Source organism: Pseudophryne corroboree, chromosome 1 (genome assembly GCF_028390025.1).
Source record: "Pseudophryne corroboree isolate aPseCor3 chromosome 1, aPseCor3.hap2, whole genome shotgun sequence".
Lineage (NCBI taxonomy): Eukaryota > Metazoa > Chordata > Amphibia > Anura > Myobatrachidae > Pseudophryne > Pseudophryne corroboree.
In genome coordinates, this window is record NC_086444.1 from 780307206 (window position 1) to 780330246 (window position 23041).

A 23041-nucleotide genomic window follows, 5' to 3' on the forward strand; every position below is an offset into this window, starting at 1 on the left:
CTATATATATTCAGCCTGATTGATTTTACAAGTAAACAGTTTAACTATACCATAATTGCATGAGCGGTGTCAACCTTTCATGCTGCCACATCCTGACTGATTAAATCTCAATCGGATAGACTCTGATATTCTGGAAAAGAGGACACAAAAAAAATGCCACTCCGGTTCTTATAGATTCCTTTGGGAGGCCACCTGTGACCTCAAGGAATGTGGCAGACTGCAAGAACAAGTGGGACACACCCAGATCCTGTTTGTCAGTTGAGAGCGTCAGTTGTCAAGATATAAATATGTTTTGAAAGTTGCTCATCTTGCTGTTTATCACTTCCTTCCAAACATTGCCATGTTCAAATGCTGTAATTGCTGTCATAGAAATTGCAAGATTTAAAAAGCTGTGCTCTGCCAAAACGTTTAGGCCTAAGTGAGGCTCAACACTTACAGTACTTGCTACTTAAATATCATTCACAATTTCCATATCGCTTCGCACACCCTTTAGAATTTTGGTTGGGTTTCTTCTGAATCAGTTCAGCACTTACCTTAGCCACATTAACAGCAGATCCATATCCTGTGGAAAACCCACAGCCAATCACACAGACTTTATCCAGGGGAGCTCCATCATGTATTTTCGCCACACTTATATCATCAACCACGGTGTATTCACTAAAGGTGCTCATGTTGATGTAATGATGAATCAACTGTCCCTTGCATGTAAATCTGCTTGTGTTGTCAGACATCAAACCAGTATTCTTACCAAAACTGTTAAAACATAAAAGTGTTATTAAACTAAAGTTGTGTGATTGTGTTTGGTTTCTGAGTGGATGCTGTCAATTTCTTTTTCACATTTTAAATATAGAAGCCTAATAAACTCTTACATAGCAGCTTCCTATTTAAGTACTAGTACTCTGCATCACAAACACGGCAAAAATCAGGGTACTCGTACTGTATAAAGGTAGATGTGTCCATAAGAACCTTGTCAATATTCCTATTGCACAAAGAGAGTAGTATCACCACTGTTATCACTAGATACATGTGCCGACCTCTGTGCTTACTTATGGTCATTGTTGGGTTTTGGTTTTGCCAAAACCGTCCTCACTGGTTCCGGTTTTGGACCTGTATTTGTTTAAAAAATTGATAAAACCAGCTAAAATCACAAAATTGTGGGTGTTTTTCTTTTATCCTACAGTATTATTTTTATCAATAACATTCATTTACAGTAATGTCCACTTAATTTTGAACAACTCACAGCTTACAGTATTGTTTGTATCCAGTTTAGCACAAAAGGTTGCACCAAGCTAGTTGTCTGACTAAGCTAAATGACAGCAGTGGGCGGCACAAACATGTGGCTGTTTAACTTCAAGCATGGCAAATCTAGGAGTGGCATTGCAGTGGCAGCCAGGATAGCAGTTTAATAAACTATACAACCCCATAGAAAGTAACCAAGAATGTTTCAATTAATCAAGAACTAGATCGGAAGGAAGAATTAATTTGTTAATTTAATTCTTTCATACTGAAAATCTACTTTCATTGCCTTTCTCTTCTCAGTTGCTGTAAAATGCTACAGCTCTAGAACGAGGTCTCACACATGTCAATTTTAATTAATTAATCAATCTGGTGTTCTGTTATGGCCTTTTCTCTTCTCAGTTCCTGCAAAATAAACCTTTTTTAATTTAAAAGGACATGCACAGTTTAGCCAGTTAAGCACTTGAGAAACAGGGACTGTGGCCAAAGTGCTTGGTTAGGTTTGGGCCTTCACAAAACAAAATAAAAAAAAACAGCTAACAGTTTTGTTAATAATTGGCTTAATGTAGCTAAACAGTCATAATAAAATGTCATAATAAAAAGAAAACTGTAGTAAGATGGAATTGTCCTTTGGTCCTTCCACCCACGCTTATGTTGTATATTAAAATGGACATGCAAAGTTTAACAAACCAAGCACTTCAGCAACAGGGACTGCCACTATTGTGCTGAAGTACAAGATTTGTTTGGTCCCCCACAAAACAATTTTTGTAAGGACTTCCTCCAGCAACAGACTCGAACTTGCCTCTAGGCGACTGGAATGAACTTGCATCCCTGAGTGATTGGCTGCATGTCAGGCACCAGAGAGATGGAACAAGGATACAAGGATGCAGAATAGTGGCTGTTGGAAAATTACCTTCCAGCAACCACCCAGGAGGGCGTTTCTGACTAGTCACATCAGATGCAATCATGTCAGAGAAAGACCAGCCTGATGTTGTCACATCTGATAAAATGCCTGTCATAGCTTGAACATTACTATATAGACAAAAATACTGTTTTGCATAAACTTCAGGATATTTACTCTCATTTTTAAAAAGAACTGATGCCATACCAATCAGAAGTCACAATTAGGCTTTCAGAATAGATCCATATAACTTAGGGGCCTTTTTCTGGCCAAGACCCAATATGTCCTTATTAGAAAGTGTAGAATGTTGGGAGGTATGACTGAATGTAAGGGAGGGTTTGGTATGCATGACTGCCAGTAACCATACCGACACTGATATCCCGGCATCAAGATTTCCTACAGGGAAGGGGGGGGGGTGTGAGTGCAACAAGCTTCTTGCTGGCTCGGTGTGCTTGCCATGCTGCAGGCTCAGTGGCAAGCTGCACTCACCACAGGCTCTATTCCCACTCTATGCGTGTTGTGGACACCCACGAGTGGGTATAGTCCCTGCTAGTCGGCATGCCGACAGTCGTGATTCTAAGGGAGCGGGATGTAGGGGAAGGTATTGTGACCGCCGGTCACATGACTACATCCCGTAAGGGATCTTTGTCTTCAGCATCAATTAGATTTAATATACTATGGAAAATAATACTAACTCTGTTTTGTAGCACACATTACTCTCCGGTTCAACACAGCTTCTGCATTCTCCACATTGAGGAAGAGCCAGTGGGATTACTTTGTCCCCTAGCAGAATAGAAACAACATTTTATAATAGATTCAACACATTTTTTAATACAACAGTTAATAGAAAATAGACTTTTTTTTATAGATTCTCTAGAAATAGTTTAATATTTATGATGAATATAATTTTCACTTAATGATAATCCATAACCCTGCAGTTTTAAAATGAATATTTGTGATACTGACACCTTTATGTCACACTGTAACTTTAGTTTAACCATCTGTGCAATCTTTGTGTGGGGTGCCCCTCGTGACAGAGTCTACTGCACTAATGCGAGTCTCAGGGAAAATAACATCAGTGCATTTTCATGGAGTTCCATCAGTTCCACTTGGAGAAGGAATGCAGTTCCGCCTCCTCCCGCTCATCTAACCCGATGTGTGCCCGGCACCACAGGGAGATGCCGGGAGTGTGCTGAGATTCTGTTACCAGCGGGCGCACATTCTCTCTCCACAGCGGAAGCCAGCGGCAGGACCTCACTACTGAGCTCCGGCTTCGGGCTCCCGGCTCTGTCAGTGAGCGCTATGGGCGAGACCTCATGACTTCTCTCCCATAGTGCAGAGGAGCATACGCCGGAAAGGACAGCAGTGGTCATATGTGGGAGCAGGGCTTGGTTAGTATGGTGTGTTGTTGTTTTTTTTAATATGTGTGAGTGCTTCTATGGGGGGCAAAATACAAGGGGGCAAGCTACTGGGGGCAAACTAAAAGGGGGTAAGCTACTGGGGGCAAACTACAAGGAGGCAAGCTACTGGGGCAAACTACAAGGGGGTAAACTACAAGAGAGCAAGCTACTGGGGCTACATACAAGGGTAAAAACTACAAGGGGTCTAACTTCTGGGGCATAACTACAGGGGGCATAACTACTGGGGGGCATAACTACAGGGTTATTACTACATGGGGCATTACTACTGGGGGCAAACTACAAGGGGGCAAACTACAGGGGGCTAAACTACTGGGGCATAAGTACAGGGGCTAAACTACAGGGGTGCTAAACTACAAGGGGGCAAACTACAGAGGGGGCATTAGTACTGTGTCTAAACTACTGGGGCATAACTGCAGGGGATAACCTACAGGGGGTATTAACACTGGAGGCTAAACTACATGGGGCAAACTACACAAGTGTTAAAATACAGGGGCTAAACTACTGGGGGCATTACCACTGGGAGGCTAAAGGGGGTAAACTACTGGGGTCATAACTGCAGGGGCATTACCACTGGGGACTAAACTACTGAGGCCATAACTACAGCGGCATAACTACTGGGACTAAATGACTGGGGACATTACTACAGGCGACACTACTGTGGGCAATACTACACAGGAGCATTACCATTAAGGGCATTACTAATGTGGGCACTACTAATGAGGGCATTGTAAAGGGACACTTCATAAGGGGCATCACACCTGGGGACATAAGGGGCACTACTACTGGGGGCACTGCATAAGGGGCACCACTACTATGGGCTCTAAATAAGGGGCACTACCACTGTGGGTACTACCAGTACAGTTGACATTGCATAAGGAGCATTACAACTGTGGGCATTGTATAAGGGGCACTACTGCTGTGGGCAGTATGTGTATTACAGGGTGCTACTACTGTGGGCATTATGTGTATTAGGGGTACTACTACTGTGGGCATTATTACTATTGTGTGACCATACATGGGCACCAGGGGGATAGGGGGTGATTTCAATCACCTCACTAGGACCACTTTAAGCACTTTAAGCACCGTGTACAGGGTATGTGGTGTGGGACTCCTTGACTCAGGGGTAAATTCTGGCAGATAGAACATATAGCCCACAAATACTGGGCAGCTTTATTTTTACAATGCAATTTAGATATGTGTTTGGACACTGTCCTAATACATCTAAGGGGTCTATTCATGAAGCAGTGAACAGTGTGGAGAAGTGAGCCAGTCGAGAAGTTGCCCATGGCAACCCATCAGTTGCTACTTATAATTTTATAGAATGCATTTTATAAATGTTACATCAACACTGATTGGTTGCCATGGGCAACTTCTGAACTGGCTCACTTCTCCACTGTTTACACTGCTTCATGAATAGACCCCTAAATATCTCTTAACAGTTTACATCTGCCCCACCTGCAGGGCAACATGATGCAAAGTTACTGTACTTAGTCTTTTTTGCTTTGCTCCCAACCAAAATCAACCCTAATACAGTATGTGGCAAGATACCGATCACTTACTTTTATACATATTCAAGTGAACCTATTACAGTTGCTGTGCTTACCTGGTTTGACTGTAGTTACTCCATCACCAATACTTTCTACTATACCGGCTGCTTCATGACCTACAATCACTGGAAACTTCTGACCATCTATGGCTCCTTCCACTATATGGTCATCTGTACGACATATTCCAGAAAATAATATCTATTAAAGAATTTCAAAATATGGTCAGAAAGAGGCAGGCAAGCATGTACCATACTGCTAGAAGTAATTTGTTACGTTGCTCTTAATGTCCTTGCACAAGTTATAATTACTGTACTTGCAGCCAATAACTTGTTTTAGAACCAACTGAGCAGAACTTGTAGGGTTTAGGACACCAAAAAAGATTGCCATCTGCAATCAACATATGAATGGGATTTTGTAGTATGACAGATAAATCCATTTGGAATATGTATGCACTAAATAAATAAATAAATAAATAGTTGTACAGTTAAGGGTAAGAACAGCAAAGTATTAGGTGAAATGAAGTTATATAGCAAGGTCAATAGACAAGTACACAGGAAGGCAAATAATGGCAGGCATAATGCAGAAACCATTCCAAATGGTATTTAGCAGACAAGGGTTAAGCAAGCATAGTGAGAGAGATATATTGAGCTTAAGTAGCTATCAGCCATTTTGTTAAGTAGCAGCCATGATGTAGTGAATAAGAAGTATGCTTTGTTAAGAAATCATAAGAATGCTGACATTTCACAGTTAGTACTTTCTGTGAGAAGCAAGGTCATAGCTATAGTTTTGAAAATATGTTATTAGACAGTTTCTCTTTTGTTTAGACATCTTGTGAAGGACACGAAGGAGGGTGTCAGCTAGAGAGGAGTTCTGAGAGGAGATGCATTATTGTTTTAATATGTGACGTGTATTAAGTGTTCATGCAAGTAACTTTTTGTTATATAACGCCCTGCTGATTAAACAAGCTTCAGTCTCATTTTGCTGACATTACTATGTGTGTTGTCTGCTTCCTGGGATTCCCAATGCATTGGTAAACAAACGGCATCAAACAGACTATTGAAGGGGCTTGAGAGAAGGAGGCTTATCTCCAACAGTTCATGGGTGCTCGTCCGCCATCGATGACAGCTACCAACATCAGATGCCGACACAACTGCTGCACATATGCAACTACTGACATACTCGGGTGAGTAATCTAAAGATTGATCATTATATATCAGCTTGGTTACTCTGTCAGTACTTGTATACAGTCCTTTGGTCTGTTCATCTGATTAGGTAAGCAATACGCGATCATTTGGACCAAATTGTCTGTTTGAAAAACATTCATTATTTTTCTGTGTGCGCTGATAAAGTTATAAGTTTTAGTTTCACAGTTGCAAGGGAAAATGTGGTTTTATTTTAAAGTCATAAGTTTCAGTTTCACTTTTGCAAAGAAAAAAAAGAATGTGTGGTTTTATTTTTAAATGACATGTCAGATTTTTTGTGGTATAATCCTGCTATTGAGTCTAAATATTGTGAAGTCAAAGGTATATTGCAAAACAGTGATTTTAGTTTTTAGGGAAACTTAAGACAGGTTTTGCAACAGTTGTGGGGTGTCATGTTGATAAAGTGGTGATAGAAAAATGTATTAGTGATAAATTTCCGCATTGTCTTGATAAATTACTGGTTAATTATATACCAGGAACCTATCAAGTGGTGTGTTTTAAGTCTCTGTCATCCTTACCCTTTAGTACCAGAGGTATAGTTAGTGAAGGAAACTACTGATTTTAAACAACATTTAACCAGATGGCATAGAATTAGGTTAAGACACTGAACACTCAAATACTCAGCCTTTTTCAAATCCTGTGTGTCTCTTTTAATATAAGGTGGCTGTAGTTGGCATTTAACATACAAGGTCTGGTAATAGTGGTATCAGTTTTTCATAGAAAAGTATACTAGCTGATACAGTATTGCAGTTTGTTGGTGGGGTTTATCCCTTTTGTCTACGATTGTCCACCTATTAATCCAAGCATGTCCAAACTGCGGCCCTCCAGCTGTTATGAAACCACATATCCCAGCATGCCCTGACACAGTTTTGCTGTCAGAGAATGCTAAAGCTGTGTCAGGGCATTCTGGGATGTGTAGTTTCTCAACAGCTGGAGGGCCGCAGTTTGGACATGCCTGTATTAATCATTTGTCATCAGAATTTATTCCTTTCTGTTCAAAGACTTTAACATTATTAGAAGACATTAAATCTGTCATTGCCAAAGGTAATTCATTCGCATATGAAAAGACATATGACTTAGTGTAGAGTCAAGTCAGTCATAACAGATTTTTGGTTTGTTGTGTCAGAGATTTGAGATCCAGGTAGTTTGCTTAAGTTGGCCTTTTTTTGTTGATGAATACAGAAAACACTTAAATAATATAAGTGTGACGTTTAAGAGAGTACATCTTTTAAACTGAGGTATTTTCCTAAGAAAACACTTAATCCAAGTGTGATGTTTAGAATACTAGGTTTTCTAAACTGAGAGTTCCCTAGAAAACACTGATTACTGTAAGTGTGCTGCTTGAAAGAGTAAATCTTTTAAGCTGAGTTATACTGTATACTGACTTTTGTTTTTGATACTGTGCAGTACAAGTAAATGTGCAGCCCCGAAGGATTTTGCAAAGTGAATTGATCAATCACGTGAAGAGACAGCAGAGTCAGCCCCTGGAAATCATCAGTGCTAGGGAAGGAAAAATATGCACTTATTGGTGCAATTTATATAAGGGGCAAACTTCCCAGAGAAAAGGAAGTGTTGACTAATGAGGGAGATTTGAAGCAAACAACAAACACTAGATCGATTAACAAGTTTTTACTAACACTATTAAGAATTTGACAAACTGTTTCAGGGGCATATGGTTCAATATATCACCTGTATGAATAAAAAGTGAAAAGTGTATACACATGTTGACAGAAGACATATGCTCAGAGTATTTGTGTGTTGCGTTTATTAAAAAGAAGGGGCAGGGCCCTTTTATATTGAGAGCTATTTTATTTTGTGCTGAACCAGGAGTGTGGGGAAACACTACGGACTCAGTAGAAAGTGCTTATATATTGATGGGGTGTCACTTTATTCCAAAACCAAGTGATATTGGCAAAGAGTGATTGAGTTTCCTTGCTAGTTTAGGAAATTGAGCACATAGCTGCATATCCCACGATCCTATAGATCCTGGATATTGATACTTTGAAAAATACCTAAGTGTTAAATGATACCTAAGTTTAATATACTTGAAGTGTTAAAAATACTTAATGGTTTAGTTGTACCCAACCTCCGAAATAGTTTTAAATATGTAATCCACAAAAACAGTGAATCCAAATTGTTCCCTGGTTTATACAAAAGTATCTGAAGTATCTGAAAAATGCAGAACTGATAAGTCTGGCATACTGCCCACAGCACGTAGTACTAGAAGCAGTAACGAGAGAAAGTTAAGGGTTACTCCCTATAAGCAAGGTTCATGGAAATGTAAATGTGACAGCAAAGGGAAAGGAACCGACAAGCAAAGTAATCAGCCACAGCCCGTTTATGTTATAGATCCCACAGGGAAGCCACAGAAGCTAGTTCCATATGGCCAAATTACTAGTGTGTAAATCCAAAATATTACAAAATCTGCCTTACAAGACTTTAAAGATAATTAGTAAGCAGTAAGTTTTATAGAACATGCTACTGCAAATTATATTAATGGGTGACTACGCATAATTATGCAAATTTATATACTTCCATAAAGTCATTTTTCATATATGCAATGTGTATTTTAGTTTTGGTTTAGAAAATAATTCTCAGCTGTCAGGTAACTGAAGATAGTAGTATAGTGCTCAATGGGGGTCATTCCGAGTTTTTTGCTCGCTAGTAGATTTTAGCAGCATTGCACACGCTAGGCCGCCGCCCTCTGGGAGTGTATCTTAGCTTAGCAGAACTGCGAACGAAAGATTAGCAGAATTGCGAATAGAAAATTTTTAGCAGTTTCTGAATAGCTCGAGACTTACTCCTACATTGCGATCAGCTCAGCCCGTTTTGTTCCTGGTTTGACGTCACAAACACGCCCTGCATTCGCCCAGACACTCCCCCGTTTCTCCAGACACCCCCGCATTTTTGCCTGACATGCCTGTGTTTTTTAGCCAACGCCGGGAAAACGCTGAGTTGCCGCCCAGAAACGCCCCTTTCCTGTCAATCATTTACCGAACACCAGTGCGACTGAAAAGCGCAGCAGATGCTACAGCAAAACAACTACGTTTTTTGTAAAATAACTAAGCACATGTCTCTGCGTACCATGCGCAATTAGCGACTAATCGCAGTATAGCGAAAATTGGCAACGAGCGAACAACTCGGAATGACCCCCATTATCACAGTACTTTACTATCGTTTAACATACTAAAAATTTGGTAATGTAGTTTTGATGCAGGGGAAAATGTGTTAGACATTGCAACCCCAAACATATTGATTGAAAACATTACATACCATGGTTTCAGTCAAATGTGTTGGGAATTGTTAACAGGTTACCAGTTATGAGGGAATAGAATCCTGCTGCATTCTTTAAGTAAATACAACATGAGTATGATGTATGATATATATGTATACATATATATATATATATATATATATATAGACCCTGTTAAGTACATTTAGAACAGGTTTTAAAAGCACGTCAACAGGTTTCTTATAAGCCATATGTTAGGCAGCACACACAAGATGACAGAATATGAGGGTGTGCAACCTCTGTGTCGGCAACAGCAACAGTGTACCCTGCCACCACTGGCATTTTGACAAAAGTGATTTTACCCACAGGAGACACAAGGGTTTCAAGAACTGTTTTTATGCACAACCAGATTTCACCACATTTGCTTACAGATCAGGCCATTGAAGCAACTGGATTGGGAGATCAAGCCCTGCCCCCTGCAAGAAAGCAAGATGTACCCACAACATTCCAGCAAGGATGTAACCTGAAATAAAAGTTGCTATACAAGTCTACCTCTCAAAGGAAAAATAAGATGGAGAGGAACAACAACTCCCAGCATGGACATCATTTTGTTGAACAACAGCATGGGTGGACTTAGACTAAGTAAAAACCACAACCTTTGAATTGAAACATGCCAGCAGCAGAAGAGGAAAAAATATGCCAATAAAGAAAGGACAAAGTATGAAGGATAATGGATGGATCATAAAGAGAGGTGATTGGAAGAAGGAAAATTGAGAAGCAATATGAAGGTCACATGAAAGTTTGAAGACTAAAGAAAGTCTGTTTTAAGAAAGACAAAGACAGACATCTGACAGTGGTCAGCTTACAGAAGTAATCCATGAAAAGAAGATTTGAAACACCAGCAGCTCCAAAGTTAAAGCAAATAATAAGGAACAAGACAGAAGAGCTTCAAAAGACAAATTATTGATGCTTCTTCTGCCAACGTGAGTTGCAGGCTTCTTCAGGTGCAACCCAGTGAATATAATGTCTCCTGAAGAAACAACAGAAGGTATGATTACAGTCACCTTGCCCACTGAATAAGGACATTTGTAGCCAATGAATACTGGAGCCAGTAGACACAGAAGACAGCAGCGGGAGGTATCACAAGAACTCATGATATCAGAAACTCTTAAATGGACAGGAGATCCAACAACTACAGTCACCAATATCAGTCCAGTTCTTGACTTCGGAGTACATGTCCAGTGACTTTGCTGGGACACAATGTACTGAAGCTTATCCAAAGCGAGAATACAGTACACCCCAGGAGAAGTTGAGTTTTCCAGCAACTTATCAAAGAAAGTACAGAACCATTTAGAAGCAAGTTGGAACAGAATTTCAGTATTGGCTCATTCCCGCAGTACCAGTTGTGGAATAAAGTAAGCAATACTGCTAGACTAGAGTACCCCAAGGAGGGGATACCTCACCAAGTGATTTATCCAGAAGACACACAGCTAATACAGTATGTGGATGACCTGCTGATTGCCACCACCACTGAAAGAAGTACCAAGAAGAGACAGTGTCCTTATTGAAGTTTCTGGAACAAGACTGCAGAGCCTCGAAAGGAGAAATTGCAGCTAGCAAAGCACAGAGTAATATTCCTAGGACACTCAATTTAACAGAAGAGAGAGAGAAATTCTTTCTGCAAGCTAAGATGCCAACTAATGTCAAGCAAGTCAGATGATCATTCCTGGGCCTAGTAGGATACAGAAAATGGATACCTCTAGCATCAGTCTACATGCAAGCATTGTATGACAACACTGAAAGGGAGGGACTGTCCACGTCCTACACACAGCAACAGATGAATAAAGCAATTGAACAATTGAAAGCAGCAGTTGCCTCATCTCAAGCCCTAGAACTACCTGACTATAGAAGAAGGAGGCCATACATAGAAGTCCTTATGCATAAATATGGACTTAAGCCGAGGACCAGTGGCCTCCACTCAAGCAAGCTTAACAACATTACTCAAGGAGCACCTACCGGCATCAGAGCAGTGGCAGCAGCAACAGTCCTTGAAGAGGACAAGAGCACAGACACAGTGCTAAATCAACAGTCCTAGAAGAGGACAAGAGCACAGACATAGTGCTGAATCATGAGCTTATCATCCAAGTACCACATGCAGGTACAGAAAAGCTTCAGCAAGCAAGTACCAAACACCTGTCAGCAGCAATGCTGACCATGTATGAAGTAGCAATGCTAAGTCCAACAACGTAACCATCAGAAGATGTACTACCCTCAACCCAGCAATCCTTTTTCCAGCATTAATAAATAAAGGCACATATATTGGTAAGCTGCTCAATCAGATTGTGATGTCACTCAGATGACATCACAGCACCTGAGTGACATCACAATCTGATTGAGCAGCTTACCAATATATGTGCATTGTATTTAGAGAGGCATGGATGGGTCAGCATTAGGAGGGAATGCTGACTCCAGAGTGCCATTGGAGAAGTTAGGGGTGTCTCCAGGTAAGCTGGCTCTCAGATGCTGTAGGAGCCATTATCATGTGGCCTTATGCTGGGCATTCAGACCCAGACATATGTGTAATTATTTATGGGGTGGTTCTGGGGTGCGGTGGCCCCTATTTTGGTATGGCTGGGCAGCTTCAGGTCGGCACACCCTAACACTTAATTAGCACTCATGATTTTCCCTATCACTTTGTATATATTTTTGTATTATATTAATCACACTTCACTTACATAGCACTTATGTGCTTCTTATTAACCCTTATTAATTTTCACCTGTGTGCTGACCTGGGGTAGCCGACCTGTGCCAACGTGATGGGGTCCTGCACCCCGGACCCATACCTAGTATTAGGGACCCCCACCGATGGAGACGCCTTGCCGATCAGCCTGGGAGCTTAACCCTATATCTGCAGATATACGCAACTAAGATCTCCATATTATCTGATTATTATGTAGTAGTACTTTTCACTCAGTGTGCATTGGGAAACACAAATAGTTTTTTCTTAATAAATAAAGATGTTGAATCTTACGATTCAAAAGGAGGGAGAAACAGATTATCTTCATTATCTTCATTATCTACTGATGGATCAGCAAGAAAGAAGATGATAAGGACCAGGAAGGTGGTCCAGAGAAGGAGGATACAGACAGGTCATCATGGACGCAGAGGGATGGTCCAGAGCAAAATTAGTTCTACTAAGTAAAATCCAGAGCAAGATGATAGTTCTACTAAGGGCAAAATTTTTCTTTTTCCCATGATTGTGTGGCTTTACTGGAACAAGAACTACCTTATGCTCAACATGAGCTATATGTGGATGGATCAAGGTACCATGAGGATGGAATTCCTTATACAGGATATGTAGTAACCACTGCACATGAAGTTGTGGATTCGGGATCCTTACCATCCCAGTACAAGAGTGTGGGCCAGATATGGAAAAGTGAAGGCTTCAAGAAGGCAAGTGGCAAAGACGTACAACATGCTTCACTGATCAGACACTAGTTCAGAGCTCTGCAAGGGCCACAGAAAAGGTTGCAGTAATAAAGATCCAGGCACAAGCAGGAAATGACACTCCTGAAACAAGAGGCAACAATCTGGCAAGATGCTGAAGCCAAGAGGGCAGCTAGATGCACCCAGCAGGAAAGGCAAGCCTATACAGTAACCATTCCAGTGCCAGACCAGATGCCTGATTATGCTATACTGATTACATTTCAGAACCAAGCAGGAGAGAGTGAGAAAGTAGCCTGTGGATAAAGAAAGCAACCAAATAACTAGTAAAGGTAGCCACTAAAACACACATACAGATGTAACAGAAAGAAGCAAAGCCTCAAATGCCTGATCTACAGGATTTGAAAAAATTTCAGGAACAAGCAGGTCCTGAAGAAAATGCAGCATGACAGACAAGAGGAGCCAGACAAGAAGAAGACACTGGCTTATGGAAATTAGAAAAGAAGTTATGCTTACCCAGAAGCTTATATCCACTTATGTGTCAAATCAGCCATGGACTCACACACCTGGAAAGGATCAAATGGAACATTCAGTCAATAAAAGATGGATAGTTCCAGGATGTTATCCAGCCACAACCAAGTTTGTACAGGCCTACTGGATATGTGGAAATGTCCAATCCAGGACAGAAGGTCAAGACAGCAATCCCCCAAAAGGCATTTTCAATTTCAAAGACTGCAAATTGACTATATATAAACTGCCAAAGATGTATTGGTAGCCAATGGCAAAAGCCAAAGCAAAATCAATAGCTAGAAAATTAGTTTCAGAAGTTATTTGCAGATACGGAGTACCAGAAGTTATGGTAGCAGATAGCGGTATTTATTTCATTAAATAAATAACGTAGCACATAAGATATGATTTGGGAATACAACAGGCCATGTATCCCCCACAGATTAATGGGTGTGTCACAGAACCCACCAGGGGATGCTAAAGTATTTATTTGTAGTACTGGTTAGTAGATCCATATTCCATAAAACCAAAGGTTATTCAATTCACCTTATGAAATATTGGTTGATAGCGTACCTAAGATAGGATGTTATTATCCACAACAGTTACAGCAATAATATGGTAATCTGACTGCATATGTTAAAAAACAAACAAAAAAAATCTTAATGAAGAAACTGACACCTCTGTATTTTCTAGTTTTGCCCTCTCTCAGATTCAGGAGCAGATCTGAATCCCCACAAGCTTTAACCAGGAGATTGGGTGTCTCTGGAAAGACACGTGAGAGTCACTTGAGCCCAGATTTGATGGTCCATATCGAGTGTTGCTGACACCGCCCACTTCTGTGTCAATTAAGGAAAGAGAGACGGGTTCCACTGCAACTTTGCTCAAGTTAAGTTTGAACAATAAAATACATAAACGTGCAGAGGCCAATTGGGCCTAAACTAGACAGACCACTATGGGTCATTATATTGGGAACTTCAGTACTTATGGTAATCATAATATACTCTATATCCCTCACAGGAGAGGGCAGGGAAACTGGCATGCCCGCCAATCCAAAGTTACATACCAGTGTTTAGTATATAAGAAGTGTGGTATCAGAGCCACTAGATCTTGTGTTAGTCAAATTAAAGTAAAGATCATGAAATCTCTAGAATTTCAAAGAGACCAGTTAATTAAGAAATGCTGGGCTCACGTGGGCCCACATTTGAAAAAGGAGGGGAATGGACATCTGTCCCCACTACATATAAGCGTATAAGGGTTTTAATTTTCTTTGAAGCAAATATATACTACTGAATAGAGTGTGACATTTTTTAGAATATATGTGAAAAGAACTCCAAAAATGGGTTGTATTTTTATTTCTAATGAAACAGATAGTGCGCAAGAAGTGGCTCAGAGAAATGTCCTGCTTACACCCAGATAATTGGTTTAGCGGGATCAAAGAGTAGATTGTTAAAATAGTGATGTCTTTATTAAAAATTTAACCTTAGCCATTTGCACATATCTGTGTTTTAAGATGCTGTTTTGTATACTTTTCCTTTCAGCTTGAAAGAAATCTGTAAACTCAAAGATGTGAAACCTCCAAGTTTAAGAAACTACAGAAGAGCTTGGAAAGAAGGAGCCGTGAGCAGTCTACCTTAATGGTTATTTACCTTCTGTGGGATAGAGTGACAAGCATGATCCTACAGGAATATAGCCTTTAGCACCATTATAGCTAGACTGTTTGCCTAGACTCTTGTAGGTAGAGTTTGTGTAATGCCTTGTAGCTCAACTGTAATGTCATATTATAATGAAAAAGAGGGACTGAGAGAGATATATTGAGCTTAAGCAGCTATCAGCCATTTTGTTAAGTAGCAGCCATGATGTAGTGAATAAGAAGTATGCTTTGTTAAGAAATCATAAGAATGCTGACATTTCATAGTTAGTACTTTCTGTGAGAAGCAAGGTCATAGCTATAGTCTTGAAAATATGTTATTAGACAGTTTCTCTTGTGTTTAGACTTCTTGTGAAGGACACGAAGGAGGGTGTCAGCTAGAGAGGAGTTCTGAGAAGAGATGCATTATTGTTTGATTATGTGACGTGTATCAAGTGTTCATTCAAGTACCTTGCTACATAATGCCCTGCTGATTAAGTGAGCTTCAGTCTCATTTTGCTGACATTACTGTGTGTGTTGTCTGCTTCCTGGGATTCCCAATGCAGTGGTAAACAAACGGTATCGAACAGACTATTGAAGGGGCTTAAAAGAAGGAGGCTTATCTCCAACAGTAGTCAAGTAACAAGTTTGAAATCCATTTTATCCTGTTTGAATTGTGTCCAAACACCATTGGCCAACTTGCTAAAGTAAGTAGCCCAGGGCACTAAGTGTCACCCCATGTCCTACCTTGCTACCCTGATGCAAATAAATCCACAGGACATATCCTTAGGTGGCTTGCTGTGAAATGTGCTCAGGGACATCACAACCTTTATTGCTAACTGTGACACTGAAAGGTTAACTGACTCCTGACAAAAATAAATCAGTGTGTATATGTCTCTGTGTGTGGTGGATACTGCCACTTAGAAAGTAAACTCTACTGAAGAAATGAATGATTACTTAATATTATTATTATTATTATTATTATTATTATTATCATCATCATTATCCTTTATTTATATGGAGCCACAAGGGTTCCGCAACACCCAATTACAGAGTACATAAACAAATAATTAAAACCGAAAACAGCAACTTACAGTTGAAGACAATATAGGACATGTACAGGGTAAATAAACAGCTACATCAGCAGATAACACTGAAATTAGTATCAGGTGGCAGTGGACTGCTGGAGTTGATGCAGTTGATGATTATTAAAGTAAGACAAAGGATAAACACATGAGGGAAGAGGGCCCTACTCGTGAGAGCTTACATTCTAAAGGTGAGGGGTAGACAGACAGGGGTGACACAGACGGGGCAGATAGAGAGCGTGGAACAGAGGGTTAGGTTGAGGTTTGGTGAAGAAGTGGGTCTTGAGAGCCCGTTTGAAGTTTTGTAGAGAGAGGTGGAGAATCTGAGGGGGGAGAGGTAGGGAATTCCAGAGAATTGGAGCAGCATGTGAAAAATCTTGGAGGTAGGAGAGGGAGGAAGTTATCAGTAGGCAGGAGAGTCGGCGTGCATTAGTTGAGCGAGGAGGATGGGTGGGAGTGTAAGGGGAGATAAGGTCAGAGATGTAAATGGGAGAGGAGTGGGTGAAGGCTTTGTAAGTGATTGTGAGAAGCTAGAAGTGGATTCTGAAAGGGAAGGGAAGCCAATGAAGGTCTTGAAGGAGAGGAGAGGTGGACGCAGTGCGTTTGGTGAGGAAAATTAGCCGGGCAGCAGCATTGAAGATAGATTGGAGTGGAGAGAGGTATTTGTCAGGAATACAAGTCAGGAGGAGATTACAGTAGTCCAGTCTGGAGATGACCAGTGAGTGGATAAGTGTCTTAGTAGCGTCCTGGGTCAGAAAGGGTCTGATCCTGGAACTATTTTTTAGATGAAAATGACAGATTTGTGAGAGGTGCTGAATGTGTGGTTTGAAGGAGAGGGAGGAGTCCAGGATTACTCCAAGACAGCGCACTTGGGGGCTAGAGAAGATAGTAGTGCCATCAATAGATAACGAGATTGTGAGAAGTGAGGTTATGTGGCAGAGAGGGAAGATGCTCAGTCTTAGATATGTTAAGTTTAAGAAAGCTCTGCGACATACAAACAGAGATAGCAGAGAGACAGTTGGAGATTCGAGTGAGGAGAGCAGGGGAGAGGTCCGGAGAGGAAAGATAGATTTGAGTGTCATCAGCATAGAGATGATATTGGAAACCAAAAGAACTAATGAGCTCACCTAGTGACGCTGCATAGAGAGAGAAAAGAAGAGGACCAAGGACAGAACCTTGGGGTACACCTACAGTTAGTGAAAGTGAGGGGGAGGTGGAGTCATGAGAGGAGACTGAGAATGAACGGTCAGAGAGGTAGGAAGAAAGCCAAGAGAGGGCAGTATCATGCAGACCAATAGAGTGAAGGACTTGCAGTAGGAAAAGGTGGACCACAGTGTCAAAAGCAGCAGAGAGATCAAGAAGAATAAGTAGAGAGTAGTGGCCCTTAGATTTAGCAGCATGAAGGTCATTGCAGACTTTTGTAAGGACAGTTTGCAGTGAGTGTGAAGAAAGAAAGGAAGTAAGGCAGTTGTTGACAATACGCTCAAGAAGTTTGGAGGCAAAACGGAGAAGAGAGATGGGTCGACAGTTGGTGAGAGTATTTGGATCAAGTGAAAAGGTGATATTAAGGAGTTTAGAGGCAGGGGATTATGTGGGGACATCAATAGGGGGGTGGTAGTCATGTGACCGCCGGTCGGCTGACCGACAGTCACATGACCTCCTCCGTGAGCCCGACGGCTCACTATCCCGATGGTCGGCATGCCGACCAACAGGGACTATTCCCACTCGTGGGTGTCCACGACACCCATAGAGTGGGAATAGAACCCGTGACCCGCAGGTCGCCACCGAGCCCGCAAGGGGCTTGCTGCACTCGCCCCTCCCAGCCGGGATCCCGGCGTCGGTATGCTGCCGGGATCCCAGTGTCGGTAAGGTGACCGGCGGTCAGGAGACCGCCGGTCACCCGTACTACACCCCAATAGGGATGTTGAAATCACCTAGGATAATGGAGGGAATTATTGGCTATTATTGGCTGCCATCAACAGTATTTCAAATTGCGTACACATGCATCATTGAATCAGTATCGAACCCCACACATAAGAAATATATGAGGGGTGTATTGTTGAGGCAGTCTGAGTAACACACTCGCAAGGCTTTATCCTATTGCTGACACTTTGAGAATTAGACTAAGAAAGATACATTGTTAATGTGACTAAATGCAACAGGGATACATTTGTATATAAATTGGCCTACGTGGGTAACATAGTGCAGAGCTCAGAGAATACATGATTGTTAACTCATAACTGCACAGCTTATTGCAATCACTGGCTATCTGTATAATCTGATGAGCATTTGTATTCACACTGAAAGTATGACGCTTATCCTGGACAATGCGGCAATAATTCATTGAGACGCCCTGTCATGGAGTGCTATTAACAACTTGTTTACATTGAAATAATCAGTAACAATTAAAGTGGGCACAATTGAACTGTGATAAAATACAACATGGATACATTTGTATACAAACTGACTTGTGTGGGCAACACAGTGTAGAATTCAGAGAACAGAGGATTGTTGAACCATATCTGCACAGCTAACTCTAATTACTTGATATCTTCATAAGGACATGAGCAGTTGTATTCACACTGACAGCACGAGATTGATATTAAGAATCTGATTCCTGGGAACAGTCATTATTAAAAATTAAGACTGCAAGAGAACTGATTTATATACATTCTAATTAGGCTGATATTACAGCGAATAATAGAGTTTAAAGACATTCATTTTGTGATTGACAGTATAGTTATGGATATTTTGAATCACTAATTAAGTAATTAGCAGGAGTGTTCATTGACATCCTGGTGCTATATATTTTAATACTTTTTCTTTACTTTATATCTATCTTTTAATATTTCGCCTTTTTAGCTTCAATAGATGGGGATTTATTAATTGCATATATCTAATAAAAGTTATGTTTTATATTTGATCATTAAATTAGAGTGTTGTTGTAGGTGGGGAATAATTAATTAATTCATTATTTAACTATATATATTTATTAAAGATATATTTGATATTGATTGTGAAACTTCAATCACGTTGTGCACCATAATGCTACCACCTTTCCCCTGTTTGTAACTTGATAATGGAGGGAATGTCAGAAGAGAGGAAGTGAGGAAGCCAGGAAGAAAAGTTGTCGATGAATTTGGAGGCAATGCAAGGGGGCGGTAAATGACAGCTACTCTAAGATGGACTGGTTGGAAGAGGCGTATAGCATGGACCTCAAATGTAGCGAATGCAAGAGACGGTTCTGCTGGTATGTGTTGGCAGGAGTAACTAGAAGGTAAAAGGATCCCAACACCACCCTCATGGCGACCCCCAGATCGGGGTGTGTGTGAATGCGAGGTCCCCAGAGTAGAGAGAGCAGCAGCATAAGTAGTGTCAGAGGGTGTAATCCAGGTTTCACTAATGGCTAGTAGGTGCAGGGAGTTGGTAATGAAAAGGTCATGAGTGGGAACCAGTTTATTACAAACAGATCTGGCATTCCAAAGGTCACAGGAGAAGGGATAGGAGTAGGTGGAAGAGATGTGAATGAGATTATCAGGGTTGCTGTAGCAGTGAGGTGAGAGATTAACTTTGAGGGCAAGGATGATGAGAGAGTAGTGATGGTGCAGGTGCCTGAGCTAGGAGGGGAAGCTGCTTGAGGTGGGCAAGGAGGGAGTTCAGTGTGATGTGAATGGGGGTGTGGGGAGATGACAGGGAAGGGAGGGAGGGACCAGGGCTGAGTTGTGGGCTAGCAGGACCATGGGGCAGAGGTGAATGAAAGTGGGGTAACAGGAAAGGAGGGGGAAGGAAACAGAGGGATGGGGGGGAGACAGAGGAGAGAGGAGGAGGAGGTGTAGGAGACTAGAGGGGAAGGATAGTGGTGTGAACAGGGGGCAAGACACATGATTAGGTAGACACTGAGTGATGTGGGGAGTAGAGGAAAATCTGCACATAGGGGGTCATTCCGACCCGTTCGCACGCAGCGGTTCTTCGCTGCGGTGCGACCGGGTCGGAAACTGCGCATGCGCAACGTGTGCATTGCGCATGCGCGTTGTTGCCCGGTGATGGACGTCACCGGGCAACGGAGCACCCAGCGAAATAAAAAGACGCAGCGCTGGACGGAAGAAGATTGACAGCGGAGAGGCGTTCCGGGGCGGATACTCACCATTGGAGGCCGTTTTCGGGGAGTGGTAAGAAGAACGCAGGTGTGTCCAGGCAAACGGAGGGTGGATGTCTGACGTCAGGACCGGGACCTTCATCGCTGGATCCGTCGCACAGGGTAAGTAGCTGCAGGGCTGGTCTTGTTTTGTAGGAAACTTTTTAAGCATAGCAGGGCTGCACAAGCGTTCGCAGCCCTGCTATGCTAAAATACACTCCCCCCATAGGCGGGTATTAGTTGATCACAGCAGCAGCAAAAAGTTGCTGGCTGCGATCAACTCAGAATGACCCCCATAGTGTTAATTAGGTAAATAGGTTGAGGGAAACTGGAAGTAGGAGTGGAGGCTGTAGGGGAATCAGCAGAAGAATTGCAGAAATGCAGGTGAGAAAAGCAGTGTAAGCTCAATGGTTGTAGATTTAGCTTGAAGTGAATCAAAAGTGTAGATAAAGTGGGTGCACAAATGTATTTGGACTAGTAGAAATGAGAGGATTGTGAGAGGGTTAAAAAGCAATGGTAATTCTGAAAGGATTTTTAAGTGTTTGTTGGTAAAATTGCATTGGTGCAGCTGTGCATGAAAAACAAATGACAAACATACAGATAAAGGGGGTCATTCCGAGTTGATCGCTAGCTGAAAATGTTCGATGAGCAGCGATAAAGCAAAAATCCGGCACTTCTGCGCATACGTATGTGGCGCAATGCGCATGCCGGATGTACTTTCACAACGGCCGATGCAGTTTTACACAAGATCTAGCGAAGCTTTTCAGTCGCACTGCTGGCCGCAGAGTGATTGACATGAAGTGGGCGTTTCTAGGTGTCAACTGACCGCTTTCAGGGAGTGTTGAAAAAAACGCAGGCGTGCCAAGAAAACCGCAGGCATGGTTGGGAGAACGCAGGGCGTGTTTGTGACGTCAAATCCGGAACTGAACAGTCTGAAGTGATCGCAAGCTAGGAGTAGGTCTGGAGCTACTCTGAAATTGCACAATTTTTTTTTAGTCGCTCTGCGATCCTTTCGTTTGCACTTCTGCTAAGCTAAAATACACTCCCAGAGGGCGGCGGCTTAGTGTTTGCATGACTGTTAAAAACTGCTAGCGAGCGATCAACTCGGAATGACCCCCAAAATGTCCAAAGAAGGTATTTCCGTGCTATTTGATCAAATGCGACAATCAGGAGGTGAGTGATATGAGGAGTAAGTGACTCATATTTGTTATTAGTTCTTCAGTTTTCCGTGTTTAAAATGGTGTGATTCTGTTTTCCTTCTTTTTCACTTTGAACGCTGACGGAACTCTGATGGAATGCTGCTGTTATGTGTAAATTTTATCGCACTTTGAAACAAATGCACTTCGATATTACTACAGCTATATCAGGCTCTATGAAATCTGTGGTTCCATACAAATAATCAATGATAATGTTGTTAAATCTATATTCACGTGAGGTCAAAATATGTTGAAAAATAAACATTCAAAATTAACTGTTTCACTGAAGGAAGTGGGATGTATAGAGACCTTATATTGCATGTGGGAAGCATGAATGGTGTAATGGTTAGAAATACTGCCTCACAGCACTGAGGTTATGGGTTTGATTTCCACTATGGCTCCAACTGTGTGGAGTTTGTATATTCTCCCTGTGCTTGCGTGGGATTCCTCCCACCGTCCAAAAATATACAAGTAGGTTAATGTCTTCCAACAAAATTAACCCTAGAGAGAATATGTGTGCGTGTACATGTGGTAGGTTACATAGGTAGACTGTAGGCTCCATTAGGGCAGGGACTGATGTGAATGGCCAAATATTCCCTGTAAAGCTCTGCGGGGGGATGTATTTATGTGACCGGTGGTCAGGACACCGCCGGTCACAATACCGTCACCTACATCCTGAACGCTCACTATCCTGACAGTCGGCATGCAGACCAACAGGGACTATTTCCACTGGTGGGTGTCCACGACACCTATAGAGTGGGAAAAGAAGCTGTGCGAGCCACTTATCCCGCAAGGGGCTTCGTTCCGCTCACCTCCCCTCGCCGGCCATCTAACAGCCGGGATCCTGATGTCGGTACTGTGACCGGCGGTCTCCTGACCGCTGGTCACATATACCCAACCCCTATGGAATATGTGTGCGCTCTATAAATAACTAGTAATAATAGTAAATGTTTGGTGTGAATCTCACTTTACGGAATTAATGAATATTGAGACGGAATTTACGGAATAATGAATATCAATTGTAAAAGGAAAGCATTTTTCACCTTTATACGAACTTCATGAGCCTTTGGAGGAGCAACTTCTATCTCTTCAATGCTGAAGGGTTTATGCGAATCCCACATTACTGCTGCCCGACATTTTATTACCTGGAAAAAATAAATATTATTCTAACATGTGCATAGAAATTATACATAGCCTGTAGTTTCTGATTGCTTGGAAAGTTTAAAGTTGGCATTTGCTTGTACAGTAGTGCGATATTTCCACAGGATATACAATATTGAATAACCAGAATATAATGCTTAAAGCCTCTCAGACATAATCAGCATAAGGTTTATGGGCCAGTACGGACCACTTGTCATTATGTGCACAGTTATGCAGCTTTCTGATATACACATTTTGAATTTTTTTTTTTTTTTAAATACACTGTGGGGGACATTTACTAAGCAGTGATAAGAGCGGAGAAGTGAGCCAGTGGAGAAGTTCCCCCATCAACCAATCAGCAGCTCTGT

At 41.6% G+C, this 23041-nt stretch overlaps 1 protein-coding gene across 1 annotated transcript in view; it reads right to left on the reverse strand.

Moving 5' to 3' along the window:
* LOC134910183 (alcohol dehydrogenase 1-like) overlaps positions 1–23041 on the reverse strand; it is a 209285-nt gene that overhangs the window by 127859 nt on the left and 58385 nt on the right. Inside the window, exons 2-5 of the mRNA XM_063917926.1 lie at positions 22577–22678; positions 5162–5303; positions 2833–2920; positions 534–753 (exon numbers count right to left, since the gene is read on the reverse strand). Coding sequence (XP_063773996.1) covers positions 534–753; positions 2833–2920; positions 5162–5303; positions 22577–22678 — 552 coding nt within the window. The remainder of the gene's footprint in view (positions 1–533; positions 754–2832; positions 2921–5161; positions 5304–22576; positions 22679–23041) is intronic.